This window comes from Bufo gargarizans, chromosome 2, assembly GCF_014858855.1.
Source record: "Bufo gargarizans isolate SCDJY-AF-19 chromosome 2, ASM1485885v1, whole genome shotgun sequence".
Lineage (NCBI taxonomy): Eukaryota > Metazoa > Chordata > Amphibia > Anura > Bufonidae > Bufo > Bufo gargarizans.
This window is the reverse complement of record NC_058081.1, coordinates 378981707-379002733: the sequence shown is the minus strand read 5'-3', so window position 1 is coordinate 379002733 and position 21027 is coordinate 378981707. Positions and strand designations below refer to the sequence as shown.

The window sequence follows — 21027 nt, the reverse complement described above, 5'->3', positions numbered from 1 at the left end:
TAGTGACCTTACGGAGATCACCAGAAGGGGGCGCACAGTCCCCATCATGTATGACTATCAGATGTATATAGTTACATTAACAGGAGCTCACCATCAGGGGAGCACATCCTCTATCAGTGTATGACGTCATATGTAATATAGTGGACAGTACAGGAAGATCACCACATGGGCACGTCCTCTATCGTTATGCCTATCAATGTATATAGTGATATTTCAGGAATCACCAGCAGGGGTCCACAGTCAGCTATCATTGAGACTATCAGATTAATACGTGACATTACGTAGCTCACCCCAGGGGTCCACAGTCCTTCTATCCGTGTGTGACTACCGATTTAGATAGTGACATACAGGATATCAACATCAGGTATCACAGTCCTCTATCATTGTATGACTTCTATGTATATAGTTGCCCATGACAGGAGAGCACCAGCGGGGGGCCAGTCCTCTATCAGTGTATGACTATCAGATGTATATAGGACATTACAGGGATCACCAGCAGGGGGCACAGTCCTCTATCATTGTATGCGATCAGATGATATAGTGGGGACATTACAGGAGTTCCCCAGCAGGGGGGGCCACAGTGCAGTCCCTCTAGCGAGTTATAGATGAAATTACAGGAGATCACCAGCAGGGGCGCACAGTCCTCTATCAGTGTAGTGACTATCAGATGTATATAGTGACATTACAGGAGATCACCAGCAGGGGGAGCACAGTCCTCTATCAGTGTATGACTATCAGATGTATATAGTGACATTACAGGAGATCACCAGCAGGGGGAGCACAGTCCTCTATCAGTGTATGACTATCAGATGTATATAGTGACATTACAGGAGATCACCAGCAGGGGGGGCACAGTCCTCTATCAGTGTATGACTATCAGATGTATATAGTGACATTACAGGAGATCACCAGCAGGGGGGGCACAGTCCTCTATCAGTGTATGACTATCAGATGTATATAGTGACATTACAGGAGATCACCAGCAGGGGGGGCACAGTCCTCTATCAGTGTATGACTATCAGATGTATATAGTGACATTACAGGAGATCACCAGCAGGGGGGCACAGTCCTCTATCAGTGTATGACTATCAGATGTATATAGTGACATTACAGGAGATCACCAGCAGGGGGGAGCACAGTCCTCTATCAGTGTATGACTATCAGATGTATATAGTGACATTACAGGAGATCACCAGCAGGGGGGGCACAGTCCTCTATCAGTGTATGACTATCAGATGTATATAGTGACCATTACAGGAGATCACCAGCAGGGGGGCACAGTCCTCTATCAGTGTGTGACTATCAGATGTATATAGTGACATTACAGGAGATCACCAGCAGGGGGAGCACAGTCCTCTATCAGTGTATGACTATCAGATGTATATAGTGACATTACAGGAGATCACCAGCAGGGGGAGCACAGTCCTCTATCAGTGTATGACTATCAGATGTATATAGTGACATTACAGGAGATCACCAGCAGGGGGGCACAGTCCTCTATCAGTGTATGACTATCAGATGTATATAGTGACATTACAGGAGATCACCAGCAGGGGGGAGCACAGTCCTCTATCAGTGTATGACTATCAGATGTATATAGTGACATTACAGGAGATCACCAGCAGGGGGGCACAGTCCTCTATCAGTGTATGACTATCAGATGTATAGTGACATTACAGGAGATCACCAGCAGGGGGAGCACAGTCCTCTATCAGTGTATGACTATCAGATGTATATAGTGACATTACAGGAGATCACCAGCAGGGGGAGCACAGTCCTCTATCAGTGTATGACTATCAGATGTATATAGTGACATTACAGGAGATCACCAGCAGGGGGAGCACAGTCCTCTATCAGTGTATGACTATCAGATGTATATAGTGACATTACAGGAGATCACCAGCAGGGGGCGCACAGTCCTCTATCAGTGTATGACTATCAGATGTATATAGTGACATTACAGGAGATCACCAGCAGGGGGGAGCACAGTCCTCTATCAGTGTATGACTATCAGATGTATATAGTGACATTACAGGAGATCACCAGCAGGGGGGAGCACAGTCCTCTATCAGTGTATGACTATCAGATGTATATAGTGACATTACAGGAGATCACCAGCAGGGGGAGCACAGTCCTCTATCAGTGTATGACTATCAGATGTATATAGTGACATTACAGGAGATCACCAGCAGGGGGAGCACAGTCCTCTATCAGTGTATGACTATCAGATGTATATAGTGACATTACAGGAGATCACCAGCAGGGGGAGCACAGTCCTCTATCAGTGTATGACTATCAGATGTATATAGTGACATTACAGGAGATCACCAGCAGGGGGAGCACAGTCCTCTATCAGTGTATGACTATCAGATGTATATAGTGACATTACAGGAGATCACCAGCAGGGGGAGCACAGTCCTCTATCAGTGTATGACTATCAGATGTATATAGTGACATTACAGGAGATCACCAGCAGGGGGGCACAGTCCTCTATCAGTGTATGACTATCAGATGTATATAGTGACATTACAGGAGATCACCAGCAGGGGGAGCACAGTCCTCTATCAGTGTATGACTATCAGATGTATATAGTGACATTACAGGAGATCACCAGCAGGGGGAGCACAGTCCTCTATCAGTGTATGACTATCAGATGTATATAGTGACATTACAGGAGATCACCAGCAGGGGGCGCACAGTCCTCTATCAGTGTATGACTATCAGATGTATATAGTGACATTACAGGAGATCACCAGCAGGGGGGCACAGTCCTCTATCAGTGTATGACTATCAGATGTATATAGTGACATTACAGGAGATCACCAGCAGGGGGGCACAGTCCTCTATCAGTGTATGACTATCAGATGTATATAGTGACATTACAGGAGATCACCAGCAGGGGGCACAGTCCTCTATCAGTGTATGACTATCAGATGTATATAGTGACATTACAGGAGATCACCAGCAGGGGGCGCACAGTCCTCTATCAGTGTATGACTATCAGATGTATATAGTGACATTACAGGAGATCACCAGCAGGGGGGCACAGTCCTCTATCAGTGTATGACTATCAGATGTATATAGTGACATTACAGGAGATCACCAGCAGGGGGAGCACAGTCCTCTATCAGTGTATGACTATCAGATGTATATAGTGACATTACAGGAGATCACCAGCAGGGGGGCACAGTCCTCTATCAGTGTATGACTATCAGATGTATATAGTGACATTACAGGAGATCACCAGCAGGGGGAGCACAGTCCTCTATCAGTGTATGACTATCAGATGTATATAGTGACATTACAGGAGATCACCAGCAGGGGGGCACAGTCCTCTATCAGTGTATGACTATCAGATGTATATAGTGACATTACAGGAGATCACCAGCAGGGGGGGCACAGTCCTCTATCAGTGTATGACTATCAGATGTATATAGTGACATTACAGGAGATCACCAGCAGGGGGCGCACAGTCCTCTATCAGTGTATGACTATCAGATGTATATAGTGACATTACAGGAGATCACCAGCAGGGGGGCACAGTCCTCTATCAGTGTATGACTATCAGATGTATATAGTGACATTACAGGAGATCACCAGCAGGGGGAGCACAGTCCTCTATCAGTGTATGACTATCAGATGTATATAGTGACATTACAGGAGATCACCAGCAGGGGGAGCACAGTCCTCTATCAGTGTATGACTATCAGATGTATATAGTGACATTACAGGAGATCACCAGCAGGGGGAGCACAGTCCTCTATCAGTGTATGACTATCAGATGTATATAGTGACATTACAGGAGATCACCAGCAGGGGGGCACAGTCCTCTATCAGTGTATGACTATCAGATGTATATAGTGACATTACAGGAGATCACCAGCAGGGGGGCACAGTCCTCTATCAGTGTATGACTATCAGATGTATATAGTGACATTACAGGAGATCACCAGCAGGGGGGCACAGTCCTCTATCAGTGTATGACTATCAGATGTATATAGTGACATTACAGGAGATCACCAGCAGGGGGAGCACAGTCCTCTATCATGATGACTATATTATAGTGACATTACAGGAGATCACCAGCAGGGGGAGCACAGTCCTCTATCAGTGTATGACTATCAGATGTATATAGTGACATTACAGGAGATCACCAGCAGGGGGAGCACAGTCCTCTATCAGTGTATGACTATCAGATGTATATAGTGACATTACAGGAGATCACCAGCAGGGGGAGCACAGTCCTCTATCAGTGTATGACTATCAGATGTATATAGTGACATTACAGGAGATCACCAGCAGGGGGGCACAGTCCTCTATCAGTGTATGACTATCAGATGTATATAGTGACATTACAGGAGATCACCAGCAGGGGGAGCACAGTCCTCTATCAGTGTATGACTATCAGATGTATATAGTGACATTACAGGAGATCACCAGCAGGGGGGGCACAGTCCTCTATCAGTGTATGACTATCAGATGTATATAGTGACATTACAGGAGATCACCAGCAGGGGGGGCACAGTCCTCTATCAGTGTATGACTATCAGATGTATATAGTGACATTACAGGAGATCACCAGCAGGGGGAGCACAGTCCTCTATCAGTGTATGACTATCAGATGTATATAGTGACATTACAGGAGATCACCAGCAGGGGGGCACAGTCCTCTATCAGTGTATGACTATCAGATGTATATAGTGACATTACAGGAGATCACCAGCAGGGGGAGCACAGTCCTCTATCAGTGTATGACTATCAGATGTATATAGTGACATTACAGGAGATCACCAGCAGGGGGAGCACAGTCCTCTATCAGTGTATGACTATCAGATGTATATAGTGACATTACAGGAGATCACCAGCAGGGGGGCACAGTCCTCTATCAGTGTATGACTATCAGATGTATATAGTGACATTACAGGAGATCACCAGCAGGGGGAGCACAGTCCTCTATCAGTGTATGACTATCAGATGTATATAGTGACATTACAGGAGATCACCAGCAGGGGGGGCACAGTCCTCTATCAGTGTATGACTATCAGATGTATATAGTGACATTACAGGAGATCACCAGCAGGGGGGGCACAGTCCTCTATCAGTGTATGACTATCAGATGTATATAGTGACATTACAGGAGATCACCAGCAGGGGGGGCACAGTCCTCTATCAGTGTATGACTATCAGATGTATATAGTGACATTACAGGAGATCACCAGCAGGGGGGCACAGTCCTCTATCAGTGTATGACTATCAGATGTATATAGTGACATTACAGGAGATCACCAGCAGGGGGAGCACAGTCCTCTATCAGTGTATGACTATCAGATGTATATAGTGACATTACAGGAGATCACCAGCAGGGGGGGCACAGTCCTCTATCAGTGTATGACTATCAGATGTATATAGTGACATTACAGGAGATCACCAGCAGGGGGAGCACAGTCCTCTATCAGTGTATGACTATCAGATGTATATAGTGACATTACAGGAGATCACCAGCAGGGGGGGCACAGTCCTCTATCAGTGTATGACTATCAGATGTATATAGTGACATTACAGGAGATCACCAGCAGGGGGGGCACAGTCCTCTATCAGTGTATGACTATCAGATGTATATAGTGACATTACAGGAGATCACCAGCAGGGGGAGCACAGTCCTCTATCAGTGTATGACTATCAGATGTATATAGTGACATTACAGGAGATCACCAGCAGGGGGGGCACAGTCCTCTATCAGTGTATGACTATCAGATGTATATAGTGACATTACAGGAGATCACCAGCAGGGGGAGCACAGTCCTCTATCAGTGTATGACTATCAGATGTATATAGTGACATTACAGGAGATCACCAGCAGGGGGAGCACAGTCCTCTATCAGTGTATGACTATCAGATGTATATAGTGACATTACAGGAGATCACCAGCAGGGGGAGCACAGTCCTCTATCAGTGTATGACTATCAGATGTATATAGTGACATTACAGGAGATCACCAGCAGGGGGAGCACAGTCCTCTATCAGTGTATGACTATCAGATGTATATAGTGACATTACAGGAGATCACCAGCAGGGGGAGCACAGTCCTCTATCAGTGTATGACTATCAGATGTATATAGTGACATTACAGGAGATCACCAGCAGGGGGGGCACAGTCCTCTATCAGTGTATGACTATCAGATGTATATAGTGACATTACAGGAGATCACCAGCAGGGGGAGCACAGTCCTCTATCAGTGTATGACTATCAGATGTATATAGTGACATTACAGGAGATCACCAGCAGGGGGAGCACAGTCCTCTATCAGTGTATGACTATCAGATGTATATAGTGACATTACAGGAGATCACCAGCAGGGGGAGCACAGTCCTCTATCAGTGTATGACTATCAGATGTATATAGTGACATTACAGGAGATCACCAGCAGGGGGAGCACAGTCCTCTATCAGTGTATGACTATCAGATGTATATAGTGACATTACAGGAGATCACCAGCAGGGGGGGCACAGTCCTCTATCAGTGTATGACTATCAGATGTATATAGTGACATTACAGGAGATCACCAGCAGGGGGCGCACAGTCCTCTATCAGTGTATGACTATCAGATGTATATAGTGACATTACAGGAGATCACCAGCAGGGGGGGCACAGTCCTCTATCAGTGTATGACTATCAGATGTATATAGTGACATTACAGGAGATCACCAGCAGGGGGGGCACAGTCCTCTATCAGTGTATGACTATCAGATGTATATAGTGACATTACAGGAGATCACCAGCAGGGGGGGCACAGTCCTCTATCAGTGTATGACTATCAGATGTATATAGTGACATTACAGGAGATCACCAGCAGGGGGGCACAGTCCTCTATCAGTGTATGACTATCAGATGTATATAGTGACATTACAGGAGATCACCAGCAGGGGGCGCACAGTCCTCTATCAGTGTATGACTATCAGATGTATATAGTGACATTACAGGAGATCACCAGCAGGGGGAGCACAGTCCTCTATCAGTGTATGACTATCAGATGTATATAGTGACATTACAGGAGATCACCAGCAGGGGGGGCACAGTCCTCTATCAGTGTATGACTATCAGATGTATATAGTGACATTACAGGAGATCACCAGCAGGGGGAGCACAGTCCTCTATCAGTGTATGACTATCAGATGTATATAGTGACATTACAGGAGATCACCAGCAGGGGGAGCACAGTCCTCTATCAGTGTATGACTATCAGATGTATATAGTGACATTACAGGAGATCACCAGCAGGGGGAGCACAGTCCTCTATCAGTGTATGACTATCAGATGTATATAGTGACATTACAGGAGATCACCAGCAGGGGGCGCACAGTCCTCTATCAGTGTATGACTATCAGATGTATATAGTGACATTACAGGAGATCACCAGCAGGGGGGGCACAGTCCTCTATCAGTGTATGACTATCAGATGTATATAGTGACATTACAGGAGATCACCAGCAGGGGGAGCACAGTCCTCTATCAGTGTATGACTATCAGATGTATATAGTGACATTACAGGAGATCACCAGCAGGGGGAGCACAGTCCTCTATCAGTGTATGACTATCAGATGTATATAGTGACATTACAGGAGATCACCAGCAGGGGGGGCACAGTCCTCTATCAGTGTATGACTATCAGATGTATATAGTGACATTACAGGAGATCACCAGCAGGGGGGGCACAGTCCTCTATCAGTGTATGACTATCAGATGTATATAGTGACATTACAGGAGATCACCAGCAGGGGGGGCACAGTCCTCTATCAGTGTATGACTATCAGATGTATATAGTGACATTACAGGAGATCACCAGCAGGGGGGCACAGTCCTCTATCAGTGTATGACTATCAGATGTATATAGTGACATTACAGGAGATCACCAGCAGGGGGGCACAGTCCTCTATCAGTGTATGACTATCAGATGTATATAGTGACATTACAGGAGATCACCAGCAGGGGGGGCACAGTCCTCTATCAGTGTATGACTATCAGATGTATATAGTGACATTACAGGAGATCACCAGCAGGGGGGCACAGTCCTCTATCAGTGTATGACTATCAGATGTATATAGTGACATTACAGGAGATCACCAGCAGGGGGAGCACAGTCCTCTATCAGTGTATGACTATCAGATGTATATAGTGACATTACAGGAGATCACCAGCAGGGGGAGCACAGTCCTCTATCAGTGTATGACTATCAGATGTATATAGTGACATTACAGGAGATCACCAGCAGGGGGAGCACAGTCCTCTATCAGTGTATGACTATCAGATGTATATAGTGACATTACAGGAGATCACCAGCAGGGGGAGCACAGTCCTCTATCAGTGTATGACTATCAGATGTATATAGTGACATTACAGGAGATCACCAGCAGGGGGCGCACAGTCCTCTATCAGTGTATGACTATCAGATGTATATAGTGACATTACAGGAGATCACCAGCAGGGGGAGCACAGTCCTCTATCAGTGTATGACTATCAGATGTATATAGTGACATTACAGGAGATCACCAGCAGGGGGCGCACAGTCCTCTATCAGTGTATGACTATCAGATGTATATAGTGACATTACAGGAGATCACCAGCAGGGGGCGCACAGTCCTCTATCAGTGTATGACTATCAGATGTATATAGTGACATTACAGGAGATCACCAGCAGGGGGAGCACAGTCCTCTATCAGTGTATGACTATCAGATGTATATAGTGACATTACAGGAGATCACCAGCAGGGGGAGCACAGTCCTCTATCAGTGTATGACTATCAGATGTATATAGTGACATTACAGGAGATCACCAGCAGGGGGGCACAGTCCTCTATCAGTGTATGACTATCAGATGTATATAGTGACATTACAGGAGATCACCAGCAGGGGGAGCACAGTCCTCTATCAGTGTATGACTATCAGATGTATATAGTGACATTACAGGAGATCACCAGCAGGGGGAGCACAGTCCTCTATCAGTGTATGACTATCAGATGTATATAGTGACATTACAGGAGATCACCAGCAGGGGGGGCACAGTCCTCTATCAGTGTATGACTATCAGATGTATATAGTGACATTACAGGAGATCACCAGCAGGGGGGCACAGTCCTCTATCAGTGTATGACTATCAGATGTATATAGTGACATTACAGGAGATCACCAGCAGGGGGGGCACAGTCCTCTATCAGTGTATGACTATCAGATGTATATAGTGACATTACAGGAGATCACCAGCAGGGGGGGCACAGTCCTCTATCAGTGTATGACTATCAGATGTATATAGTGACATTACAGGAGATCACCAGCAGGGGGGGCACAGTCCTCTATCAGTGTATGACTATCAGATGTATATAGTGACATTACAGGAGATCACCAGCAGGGGGGCACAGTCCTCTATCAGTGTATGACTATCAGATGTATATAGTGACATTACAGGAGATCACCAGCAGGGGGGCACAGTCCTCTATCAGTGTATGACTATCAGATGTATATAGTGACATTACAGGAGATCACCAGCAGGGGGGCACAGTCCTCTATCAGTGTATGACTATCAGATGTATATAGTGACATTACAGGAGATCACCAGCAGGGGGGGCACAGTCCTCTATCAGTGTATGACTATCAGATGTATATAGTGACATTACAGGAGATCACCAGCAGGGGGGGCACAGTCCTCTATCAGTGTATGACTATCAGATGTATATAGTGACATTACAGGAGATCACCAGCAGGGGGAGCACAGTCCTCTATCAGTGTATGACTATCAGATGTATATAGTGACATTACAGGAGATCACCAGCAGGGGGGCACAGTCCTCTATCAGTGTATGACTATCAGATGTATATAGTGACATTACAGGAGATCACCAGCAGGGGGAGCACAGTCCTCTATCAGTGTATGACTATCAGATGTATATAGTGACATTACAGGAGATCACCAGCAGGGGGCGCACAGTCCTCTATCAGTGTATGACTATCAGATGTATATAGTGACATTACAGGAGATCACCAGCAGGGGGAGCACAGTCCTCTATCAGTGTATGACTATCAGATGTATATAGTGACATTACAGGAGATCACCAGCAGGGGGAGCACAGTCCTCTATCAGTGTATGACTATCAGATGTATATAGTGACATTACAGGAGATCACCAGCAGGGGGGGCACAGTCCTCTATCAGTGTATGACTATCAGATGTATATAGTGACATTACAGGAGATCACCAGCAGGGGGGGCACAGTCCTCTATCAGTGTATGACTATCAGATGTATATAGTGACATTACAGGAGATCACCAGCAGGGGGGGCACAGTCCTCTATCAGTGTATGACTATCAGATGTATATAGTGACATTACAGGAGATCACCAGCAGGGGGGGCACAGTCCTCTATCAGTGTATGACTATCAGATGTATATAGTGACATTACAGGAGATCACCAGCAGGGGGAGCACAGTCCTCTATCAGTGTATGACTATCAGATGTATATAGTGACATTACAGGAGATCACCAGCAGGGGGAGCACAGTCCTCTATCAGTGTATGACTATCAGATGTATATAGTGACATTACAGGAGATCACCAGCAGGGGGAGCACAGTCCTCTATCAGTGTATGACTATCAGATGTATATAGTGACATTACAGGAGATCACCAGCAGGGGGGGCACAGTCCTCTATCAGTGTATGACTATCAGATGTATATAGTGACATTACAGGAGATCACCAGCAGGGGGAGCACAGTCCTCTATCAGTGTATGACTATCAGATGTATATAGTGACATTACAGGAGATCACCAGCAGGGGGAGCACAGTCCTCTATCAGTGTATGACTATCAGATGTATATAGTGACATTACAGGAGATCACCAGCAGGGGGGCACAGTCCTCTATCAGTGTATGACTATCAGATGTATATAGTGACATTACAGGAGATCACCAGCAGGGGGAGCACAGTCCTCTATCAGTGTATGACTATCAGATGTATATAGTGACATTACAGGAGATCACCAGCAGGGGGCGCACAGTCCTCTATCAGTGTATGACTATCAGATGTATATAGTGACATTACAGGAGATCACCAGCAGGGGGGCACAGTCCTCTATCAGTGTATGACTATCAGATGTATATAGTGACATTACAGGAGATCACCAGCAGGGGGGCACAGTCCTCTATCAGTGTATGACTATCAGATGTATATAGTGACATTACAGGAGATCACCAGCAGGGGGGGCACAGTCCTCTATCAGTGTATGACTATCAGATGTATATAGTGACATTACAGGAGATCACCAGCAGGGGGGCACAGTCCTCTATCAGTGTATGACTATCAGATGTATATAGTGACATTACAGGAGATCACCAGCAGGGGGGGCACAGTCCTCTATCAGTGTATGACTATCAGATGTATATAGTGACATTACAGGAGATCACCAGCAGGGGGGGCACAGTCCTCTATCAGTGTATGACTATCAGATATATAGTGACATTACAGGAGATCACCAGCAGGGGGGGCACAGTCCTCTATCAGTGTATGACTATCAGATGTATATAGTGACATTACAGGAGATCACCAGCAGGGGGAGCACAGTCCTCTATCAGTTGTATATAGTGACATTACAGGAGATCACCAGCAGGGGGGGCACAGTCCTCTATCAGTGTATGACTATCAGATGTATATAGTGACATTACAGGAGATCACCAGCAGGGGGGCACAGTCCTCTATCAGTGTATGACTATCAGATGTATATAGTGACATTACAGGAGATCACCAGCAGGGGGGGCACAGTCCTCTATCAGTGTATGACTATCAGATGTATATAGTGACATTACAGGAGATCACCAGCAGGGGGAGCACAGTCCTCTATCAGTGTGTGACTATCAGATGTATATAGTGACATTACAGGAGATCACCAGCAGGGGGCGCACAGTCCTCTATCAGTGTATGACTATCAGATGTATATAGTGACATTACAGGAGATCACCAGCAGGGGGAGCACAGTCCTCTATCAGATGTATATAGTGACATTACAGGAGATCACCAGCAGGGGGCGCACAGTCCTCTATCAGTGTATGACTATCAGATGTATATAGTGACATTACAGGAGATCACCAGCAGGGGGAGCACAGTCCTCTATCAGTATGACTATCAGATATAGTGACATTACAGGAGATCACCAGCAGGGGGCACAGTCCTCTATCAGTGTATGACTATCAGATGTATATAGTGACATTACAGGAGATCACCAGCAGGGGGAGCACAGTCCTCTATCAGTGTGTGACTATCAGATGTATATAGTGACATTACAGGAGATCACCAGCAGGGGGAGCACAGTCCTCTATCAGTGTATGACTATCAGATGTATATAGTGACATTACAGGAGATCACCAGCAGGGGGGGCACAGTCCTCTATCAGTGTATGACTATCAGATGTATATAGTGACATTACAGGAGATCACCAGCAGGGGGGGCACAGTCCTCTATCAGTGTATGACTATCAGATATATATAGTGACATTACAGGAGATCACCAGCAGGGGGAGCACAGTCCTCTATCAGTGTATGACTATCAGATGTATATATAGTGACATTACAGGAGATCACCAGCAGGGGGAGCACAGTCCTCTATCAGATGTATATAGTGACATTACAGGAGATCACCAGCAGGGGGGCACAGTCCTCTATCAGTGTATGACTATCAGATGTATATAGTGACATTACAGGAGATCACCAGCAGGGGGAGCACAGTCCTCTATCAGTGTATGACTATCAGATGTATATAGTGACATTACAGGAGATCACCAGCAGGGGGAGCACAGTCCTCTATCAGTGTATGACTATCAGATGTATATAGTGACATTACAGGAGATCACCAGCAGGGGGAGCACAGTCCTCTATCAGTGTATGACTATCAGATGTATATAGTGACATTACAGGAGATCACCAGCAGGGGGCGCACAGTCCTCTATCAGTGTATGACTATCAGATGTATATAGTGACATTACAGGAGATCACCAGCAGGGGGAGCACAGTCCTCTATCAGTGTATGACTATCAGATGTATATAGTGACATTACAGGAGATCACCAGCAGGGGGGCACAGTCCTCTATCAGTGTATGACTATCAGATGTATATAGTGACATTACAGGAGATCACCAGCAGGGGGAGCACAGTCCTCTATCAGTGTATGACTATCAGATGTATATAGTGACATTACAGGAGATCACCAGCAGGGGGAGCACAGTCCTCTATCAGTGTATGACTATCAGATGTATATAGTGACATTACAGGAGATCACCAGCAGGGGGGGCACAGTCCTCTATCAGTGTATGACTATCAGATGTATATAGTGACATTACAGGAGATCACCAGCAGGGGGGGCACAGTCCTCTATCAGTGTATGACTATCAGATGTATATAGTGACATTACAGGAGATCACCAGCAGGGGGAGCACAGTCCTCTATCAGTGTATGACTATCAGATGTATATAGTGACATTACAGGAGATCACCAGCAGGGGGAGCACAGTCCTCTATCAGTGTATGACTATCAGATGTATATAGTGACATTACAGGAGATCACCAGCAGGGGGAGCACAGTCCTCTATCAGTGTATGACTATCAGATGTATATAGTGACATTACAGGAGATCACCAGCAGGGGGGGCACAGTCCTCTATCAGTGTATGACTATCAGATGTATATAGTGACATTACAGGAGATCACCAGCAGGGGGCGCACAGTCCTCTATCAGTGTATGACTATCAGATGTATATAGTGACATTACAGGAGATCACCAGCAGGGGGGCACAGTCCTCTATCAGTGTATGACTATCAGATGTATATAGTGACATTACAGGAGATCACCAGCAGGGGGAGCACAGTCCTCTATCAGTGTATGACTATCAGATGTATATAGTGACATTACAGGAGATCACCAGCAGGGGGGGCACAGTCCTCTATCAGTGTATGACTATCAGATGTATATAGTGACATTACAGGAGATCACCAGCAGGGGGCGCACAGTCCTCTATCAGTGTATGACTATCAGATGTATATAGTGACATTACAGGAGATCACCAGCAGGGGGGGCACAGTCCTCTATCAGTGTATGACTATCAGATGTATATAGTGACATTACAGGAGATCACCAGCAGGGGGCGCACAGTCCTCTATCAGTGTATGACTATCAGATGTATATAGTGACATTACAGGAGATCACCAGCAGGGGGCGCACAGTCCTCTATCAGTGTATGACTATCAGATGTATATAGTGACATTACAGGAGATCACCAGCAGGGGGAGCACAGTCCTCTATCAGTGTATGACTATCAGATGTATATAGTGACATTACAGGAGATCACCAGCAGGGGGAGCACAGTCCTCTATCAGTGTATGACTATCAGATGTATATAGTGACATTACAGGAGATCACCAGCAGGGGGAGCACAGTCCTCTATCAGTGTATGACTATCAGATGTATATAGTGACATTACAGGAGATCACCAGCAGGGGGAGCACAGTCCTCTATCAGTGTATGACTATCAGATGTATATAGTGACATTACAGGAGATCACCAGCAGGGGGGGCACAGTCCTCTATCAGTGTATGACTATCAGATGTATATAGTGACATTACAGGAGATCACCAGCAGGGGGAGCACAGTCCTCTATCAGTGTATGACTATCAGATGTATATAGTGACATTACAGGAGATCACCAGCAGGGGGGGCACAGTCCTCTATCAGTGTATGACTATCAGATGTATATAGTGACATTACAGGAGATCACCAGCAGGGGGGCACAGTCCTCTATCAGTGTATGACTATCAGATGTATATAGTGACATTACAGGAGATCACCAGCAGGGGGAGCACAGTCCTCTATCAGTGTATGACTATCAGATGTATATAGTGACATTACAGGAGATCACCAGCAGGGGGAGCACAGTCCTCTATCAGTGTATGACTATCAGATGTATATAGTGACATTACAGGAGATCACCAGCAGGGGGAGCACAGTCCTCTATCAGTGTATGACTATCAGATGTATATAGTGACATTACAGGAGATCACCAGCAGGGGGCGCACAGTCCTCTATCAGTGTATGACTATCAGATGTATATAGTGACATTACAGGAGATCACCAGCAGGGGGGGCACAGTCCTCTATCAGTGTATGACTATCAGATGTATATAGTGACATTACAGGAGATCACCAGCAGGGGGAGCACAGTCCTCTATCAGTGTATGACTATCAGATGTATATAGTGACATTACAGGAGATCACCAGCAGGGGGGCACAGTCCTCTATCAGTGTATGACTATCAGATGTATATAGTGACATTACAGGAGATCACCAGCAGGGGGGCACAGTCCTCTATCAGTGTATGACTATCAGATGTATATAGTGACATTACAGGAGATCACCAGCAGGGGGAGCACAGTCCTCTATCAGTGTATGACTATCAGATGTATATAGTGACATTACAGGAGATCACCAGCAGGGGGCGCACAGTCCTCTATCAGTGTATGACTATCAGATGTATATAGTGACATTACAGGAGATCACCAGCAGGGGGAGCACAGTCCTCTATCAGTGTATGACTATCAGATGTATATAGTGACATTACAGGAGATCACCAGCAGGGGGGGCACAGTCCTCTATCAGTGTATGACTATCAGATGTATATAGTGACATTACAGGAGATCACCAGCAGGGGGAGCACAGTCCTCTATCAGTGTATGACTATCAGATGTATATAGTGACATTACAGGAGATCACCAGCAGGGGGAGCACAGTCCTCTATCAGTGTATGACTATCAGATGTATATAGTGACATTACAGGAGATCACCAGCAGGGGGGGCACAGTCCTCTATCAGTGTATGACTATCAGATGTATATAGTGACATTACAGGAGATCACCAGCAGGGGGAGCACAGTCCTCTATCAGTGTATGACTATCAGATGTATATAGTGACATTACAGGAGATCACCAGCAGGGGGGGCACAGTCCTCTATCAGTGTATGACTATCAGATGTATATATAGTGACATTACAGGAGATCACCAGCAGGGGGAGCACAGTCCTCTATCAGTGTATGACTATCAGATGTATATAGTGACATTACAGGAGATCACCAGCAGGGGGGGCACAGTCCTCTATCAGTGTATGACTATCAGATGTATATAGTGACATTACAGGAGATCACCAGCAGGGGGGCACAGTCCTCTATCAGTGTATGACTATCAGATGTATATAGTGACATTACAGGAGATCACCAGCAGGGGGGGCACAGTCCTCTATCAGTGTATGACTATCAGATGTATATAGTGACATTACAGGAGATCACCAGCAGGGGGGCACAGTCCTCTATCAGTGTATGACTATCAGATGTATATAGTGACATTACAGGAGATCACCAGCAGGGGGCGCACAGTCCTCTATCAGTGTATGACTATCAGATGTATATAGTGACATTACAGGAGATCACCAGCAGGGGGGCACAGTCCTCTATCAGTGTATGACTATCAGATGTATATAGTGACATTACAGGAGATCACCAGCAGGGGGAGCACAGTCCTCTATCAGTGTATGACTATCAGATGTATATAGTGACATTACAGGAGATCACCAGCAGGGGGGGCACAGTCCTCTATCAGTGTATGACTATCAGATGTATATAGTGACATTACAGGAGATCACCAGCAGGGGGGGCACAGTCCTCTATCAGTGTATGACTATCAGATGTATATAGTGACATTACAGGAGATCACCAGCAGGGGGAGCACAGTCCTCTATCAGTGTATGACTATCAGATGTATATAGTGACATTACAGGAGATCACCAGCAGGGGGCGCACAGTCCTCTATCAGTGTATGACTATCAGATGTATATAGTGACATTACAGGAGATCACCAGCAGGGGGAGCACAGTCCTCTATCAGTGTATGACTATCAGATGTATATAGTGACATTACAGGAGATCACCAGCAGGGGGGCACAGTCCTCTATCAGTGTATGACTATCAGATGTATATAGTGACATTACAGGAGATCACCAGCAGGGGGAGCACAGTCCTCTATCAGTGTATGACTATCAGATGTATATAGTGACATTACAGGAGATCACCAGCAGGGGGGGCACAGTCCTCTATCAGTGTATGACTATCAGATGTATATAGTGACATTACAGGAGATCACCAGCAGGGGGAGCACAGTCCTCTATCAGTGTATGACTATCAGATGTATATAGTGACATTACAGGAGATCACCAGCAGGGGGGGCACAGTCCTCTATCAGTGTATGACTATCAGATGTATATAGTGACATTACAGGAGATCACCAGCAGGGGGAGCACAGTCCTCTATCAGTGTATGACTATCAGATGTATATAGTGACATTACAGGAGATCACCAGCAGGGGGGCACAGTCCTCTATCAGTGTATGACTATCAGATGTATATAGTGACATTACAGGAGATCACCAGCAGGGGGCGCACAGTCCTCTATCAGTGTATGACTATCAGATGTATATAGTGACATTACAGGAGATCACCAGCAGGGGGGGCACAGTCCTCTATCAGTGTATGACTATCAGATGTATATAGTGACATTACAGGAGATCACCAGCAGGGGGGCACAGTCCTCTATCAGTGTATGACTATCAGATGTATATAGTGACATTACAGGAGATCACCAGCAGGGGGGGCACAGTCCTCTATCAGTGTATGACTATCAGATGTATATAGTGACATTACAGGAGATCACCAGCAGGGGGGCACAGTCCTCTATCAGTGTATGACTATCAGATGTATATAGTGACATTACAGGAGATCACCAGCAGGGGGGGCACAGTCCTCTATCAGTGTATGACTATCAGATGTATATAGTGACATTACAGGAGATCACCAGCAGGGGGAGCACAGTCCTCTATCAGTGTATGACTATCAGATGTATATATAGTGACATTACAGGAGATCACCAGCAGGGGGAGCACAGTCCTCTATCAGTGTATGACTATCAGATGTATATAGTGACATTACAGGAGATCACCAGCAGGGGGAGCACAGTCCTCTATCAGTGTATGACTATCAGATGTATATAGTGACATTACAGGAGATCACCAGCAGGGGGGCACAGTCCTCTATCAGTGTATGACTATCAGATATATATAGTGACATTACAGGAGATCACCAGCAGGGGGAGCACAGTCCTCTATCAGTGTATGACTATCAGATGTATATAGTGACATTACAGGAGATCACCAGCAGGGGGAGCACAGTCCTCTATCAGTGTATGACTATCAGATGTATATAGTGACATTACAGGAGATCACCAGCAGGGGGGGCACAGTCCTCTCTCAGTGTATGACTATCAGATGTATATAGTGACATTACAGGAGATCACCAGCAGGGGGGGCACAGTCCTCTATCAGTGTATGACTATCAGATGTATATAGTGACATTACAGGAGATCACCAGCAGGGGGAGCACAGTCCTCTATCAGTGTATGACTATCAGATGTATATAGTGACATTACAGGAGATCACCAGCAGGGGGCGCACAGTCCTCTATCAGTGTGTGACTCTCCATTGGGGCGTGTCCCCGGCGCACCCTCAGTACGGACGATATCAGTACACCTCCCCCTTACCGTGGGCCCCGTAGGCTCCTGCGGTCACAGCCAGAGCCCCGGACACTGCCCCGAGCCGCCCCCACACTCTGCCCGCCGCCATCTTCCTGTTCCAAATAGATGTCAATCATTGAACATAACCCCACCCTCTATAAACGCCCCTTCACAGAAAACCACGCCTTCCCATGTATTGTACCACGCCTCACCTTTTTTTCTTTACATAATTTATTGGCTACACTGGTGATGACATCACAGATATCGGTCCAATCCCAGTTCTCCTCCAGCTTAGTTACCTGACGTGTTCTGTGTCCGCCATCTTTGATGTGGGATAACTATAATCATACACCTGTAATGTGCAGATGCGGGTGTCCTGAGCAGCCATGTCTCCTCCTCCGGTACACAGCACTGATCTGGCAGCACACTCCTCACTGGACACTGCTCAGATATGGCAGCACACTCCTCACTGGACACTGCACAGATATGGCAGCACACTCCTCACTGGACACTGCACAGATATGGCAGCACACTCCTCACTGGACACTGCACAGATATGGCAGCACACTCCTCACTAGACACTGCACAGATATGGCAGCACACTCCTCACTGGACACTGCACAGATATGGCAGCACACTCCTCACTAGACACTGCACAGATATGGCAGCACACTCCTCACTGGACACTGCTCAGATATGGCAGCACACTCCTCACTAGACACTGCACAGATATGGCAGCACACTCCTCACTGGACACTGCTCAGATATGGCAGCACACTCCTCACTGGACACTGCACAGATATGGCAGCACACTCCTCACTGGACACTGCACAGATATGGCAGCACACTCCTCACTGGACACTGCACAGATATGGCAGCACACTCCTCACTGGACACTGCACAGATATGGCAGCACACTCCTCACTGGACACTGCACAGATATGGCAGCACACTCCTCACTGGACACTGCACAGATATGGCAGCACACTCCTCACTGGACACTGCACAGATATGGCAGCACACTCCTCACTGGACACTGCACAGATATGGCAGCACACTCCTCACTGGACACTGCACAGATATGGCAGCACACTCCTCACTGGACACTGCACAGATATGGCAGCACACTCCTCACTAGACACTGCACAGATATGGCAGCACACTCCTCACTGGACACTGCACAGATATGGCAGCACACTCCTCACTAGACACTGCACAGATATGGCAGCACACTCCTCACTGGACACTGCTCAGATATGGCAGCACACTCCTCACTAGACACTGCACAGATATGGCAGCACACTCCTCACTGGACACTGCTCAGATATGGCAGCACACTCCTCACTGGACACTGCACAGATATGGCAGCACACTCCTCACTGGACACTGCACAGATATGGCAGCACACTCCTCACTGGACACTGCACAGATATGGCAGCACACTCCTCACTGGACACTGCACAGATATGGCAGCACACTCCTCACTGGACACTGCACAGATATGGCAGCACACTCCTCACTGGACACTGCACAGATATGGCAGCACACTCCTCACTGGACACTGCACAGATATGGCAGCACACTCCTCACTGGACACTGCACAGATATGGCAGCACACTCCTCACTGGACACTGCACAGATATGGCAGCACACTCCTCACTGGACACTGCACAGATATGGCAGCACACTCCTCACTGGACACTGCACAGATATGGCAGCACACTCCTCACTGGACACTGCACAGATATGGCAGCACACTCCTCACTGGACACTGCACAGATATGGCAGCACACTCCTCACTGGACACTGCACAGATATGGCAGCACACTCCTCACTAGACACTGCACAGATATGGCGGTACACAGTCCACAGAGACCTCACCCGGACTATGTTACTTCACACAGTCCACAGAGACCTCACCTGGGACTATGTTACTTCACACAGTCCACAGAGACCTCACCTGGGACTATGTTACTTCACACAGTCCACAGAGACCTCACCAGGACTATGTTACTTCACACAGTCCACAGAGACCTCACCAGGGCTATGTTACTTCACACCGTCCACAGAGACCTCACCTGGGACTATGTTACTTCACACAGTCCACAGAGACCTCACCCTGGACTATGTTACTTCACACAGTCCACAGAGACCTCACCTGGGACTATGTTACTTCACACAGTCCACAGAGACCTCACCAGGACTATGTTACTTCACACAGTCCACAGAGACCTCACCAGGGCTATGTTACTTCACACCGTCCACAGAGACCTCACCTGGGACTATGTTACTTCACACAGTTCACAGAGACCTCACCCTGGACTATGTTACTTCACACAGTTCACAGAGACCTCACCCCGGACTATGTTACTTCACACAGTCCACAGAGACCTC

At 46.6% G+C, this 21027-nt stretch overlaps 1 protein-coding gene across 1 annotated transcript in view; it reads right to left on the bottom strand.

Moving 5' to 3' along the window:
- The window catches only part of TMEM256 (transmembrane protein 256), a 37311-nt gene extending 18531 nt beyond the window's left edge, over positions 1-18780 (bottom strand). Inside the window, exon 1 of the mRNA XM_044277623.1 lies at positions 18661-18780. Coding sequence (XP_044133558.1) covers positions 18661-18742 — 82 coding nt within the window. The 5' untranslated portion in view covers positions 18743-18780. The remainder of the gene's footprint in view (positions 1-18660) is intronic.
- Between the last annotated feature and the right edge of the window lie 2247 nt (positions 18781-21027).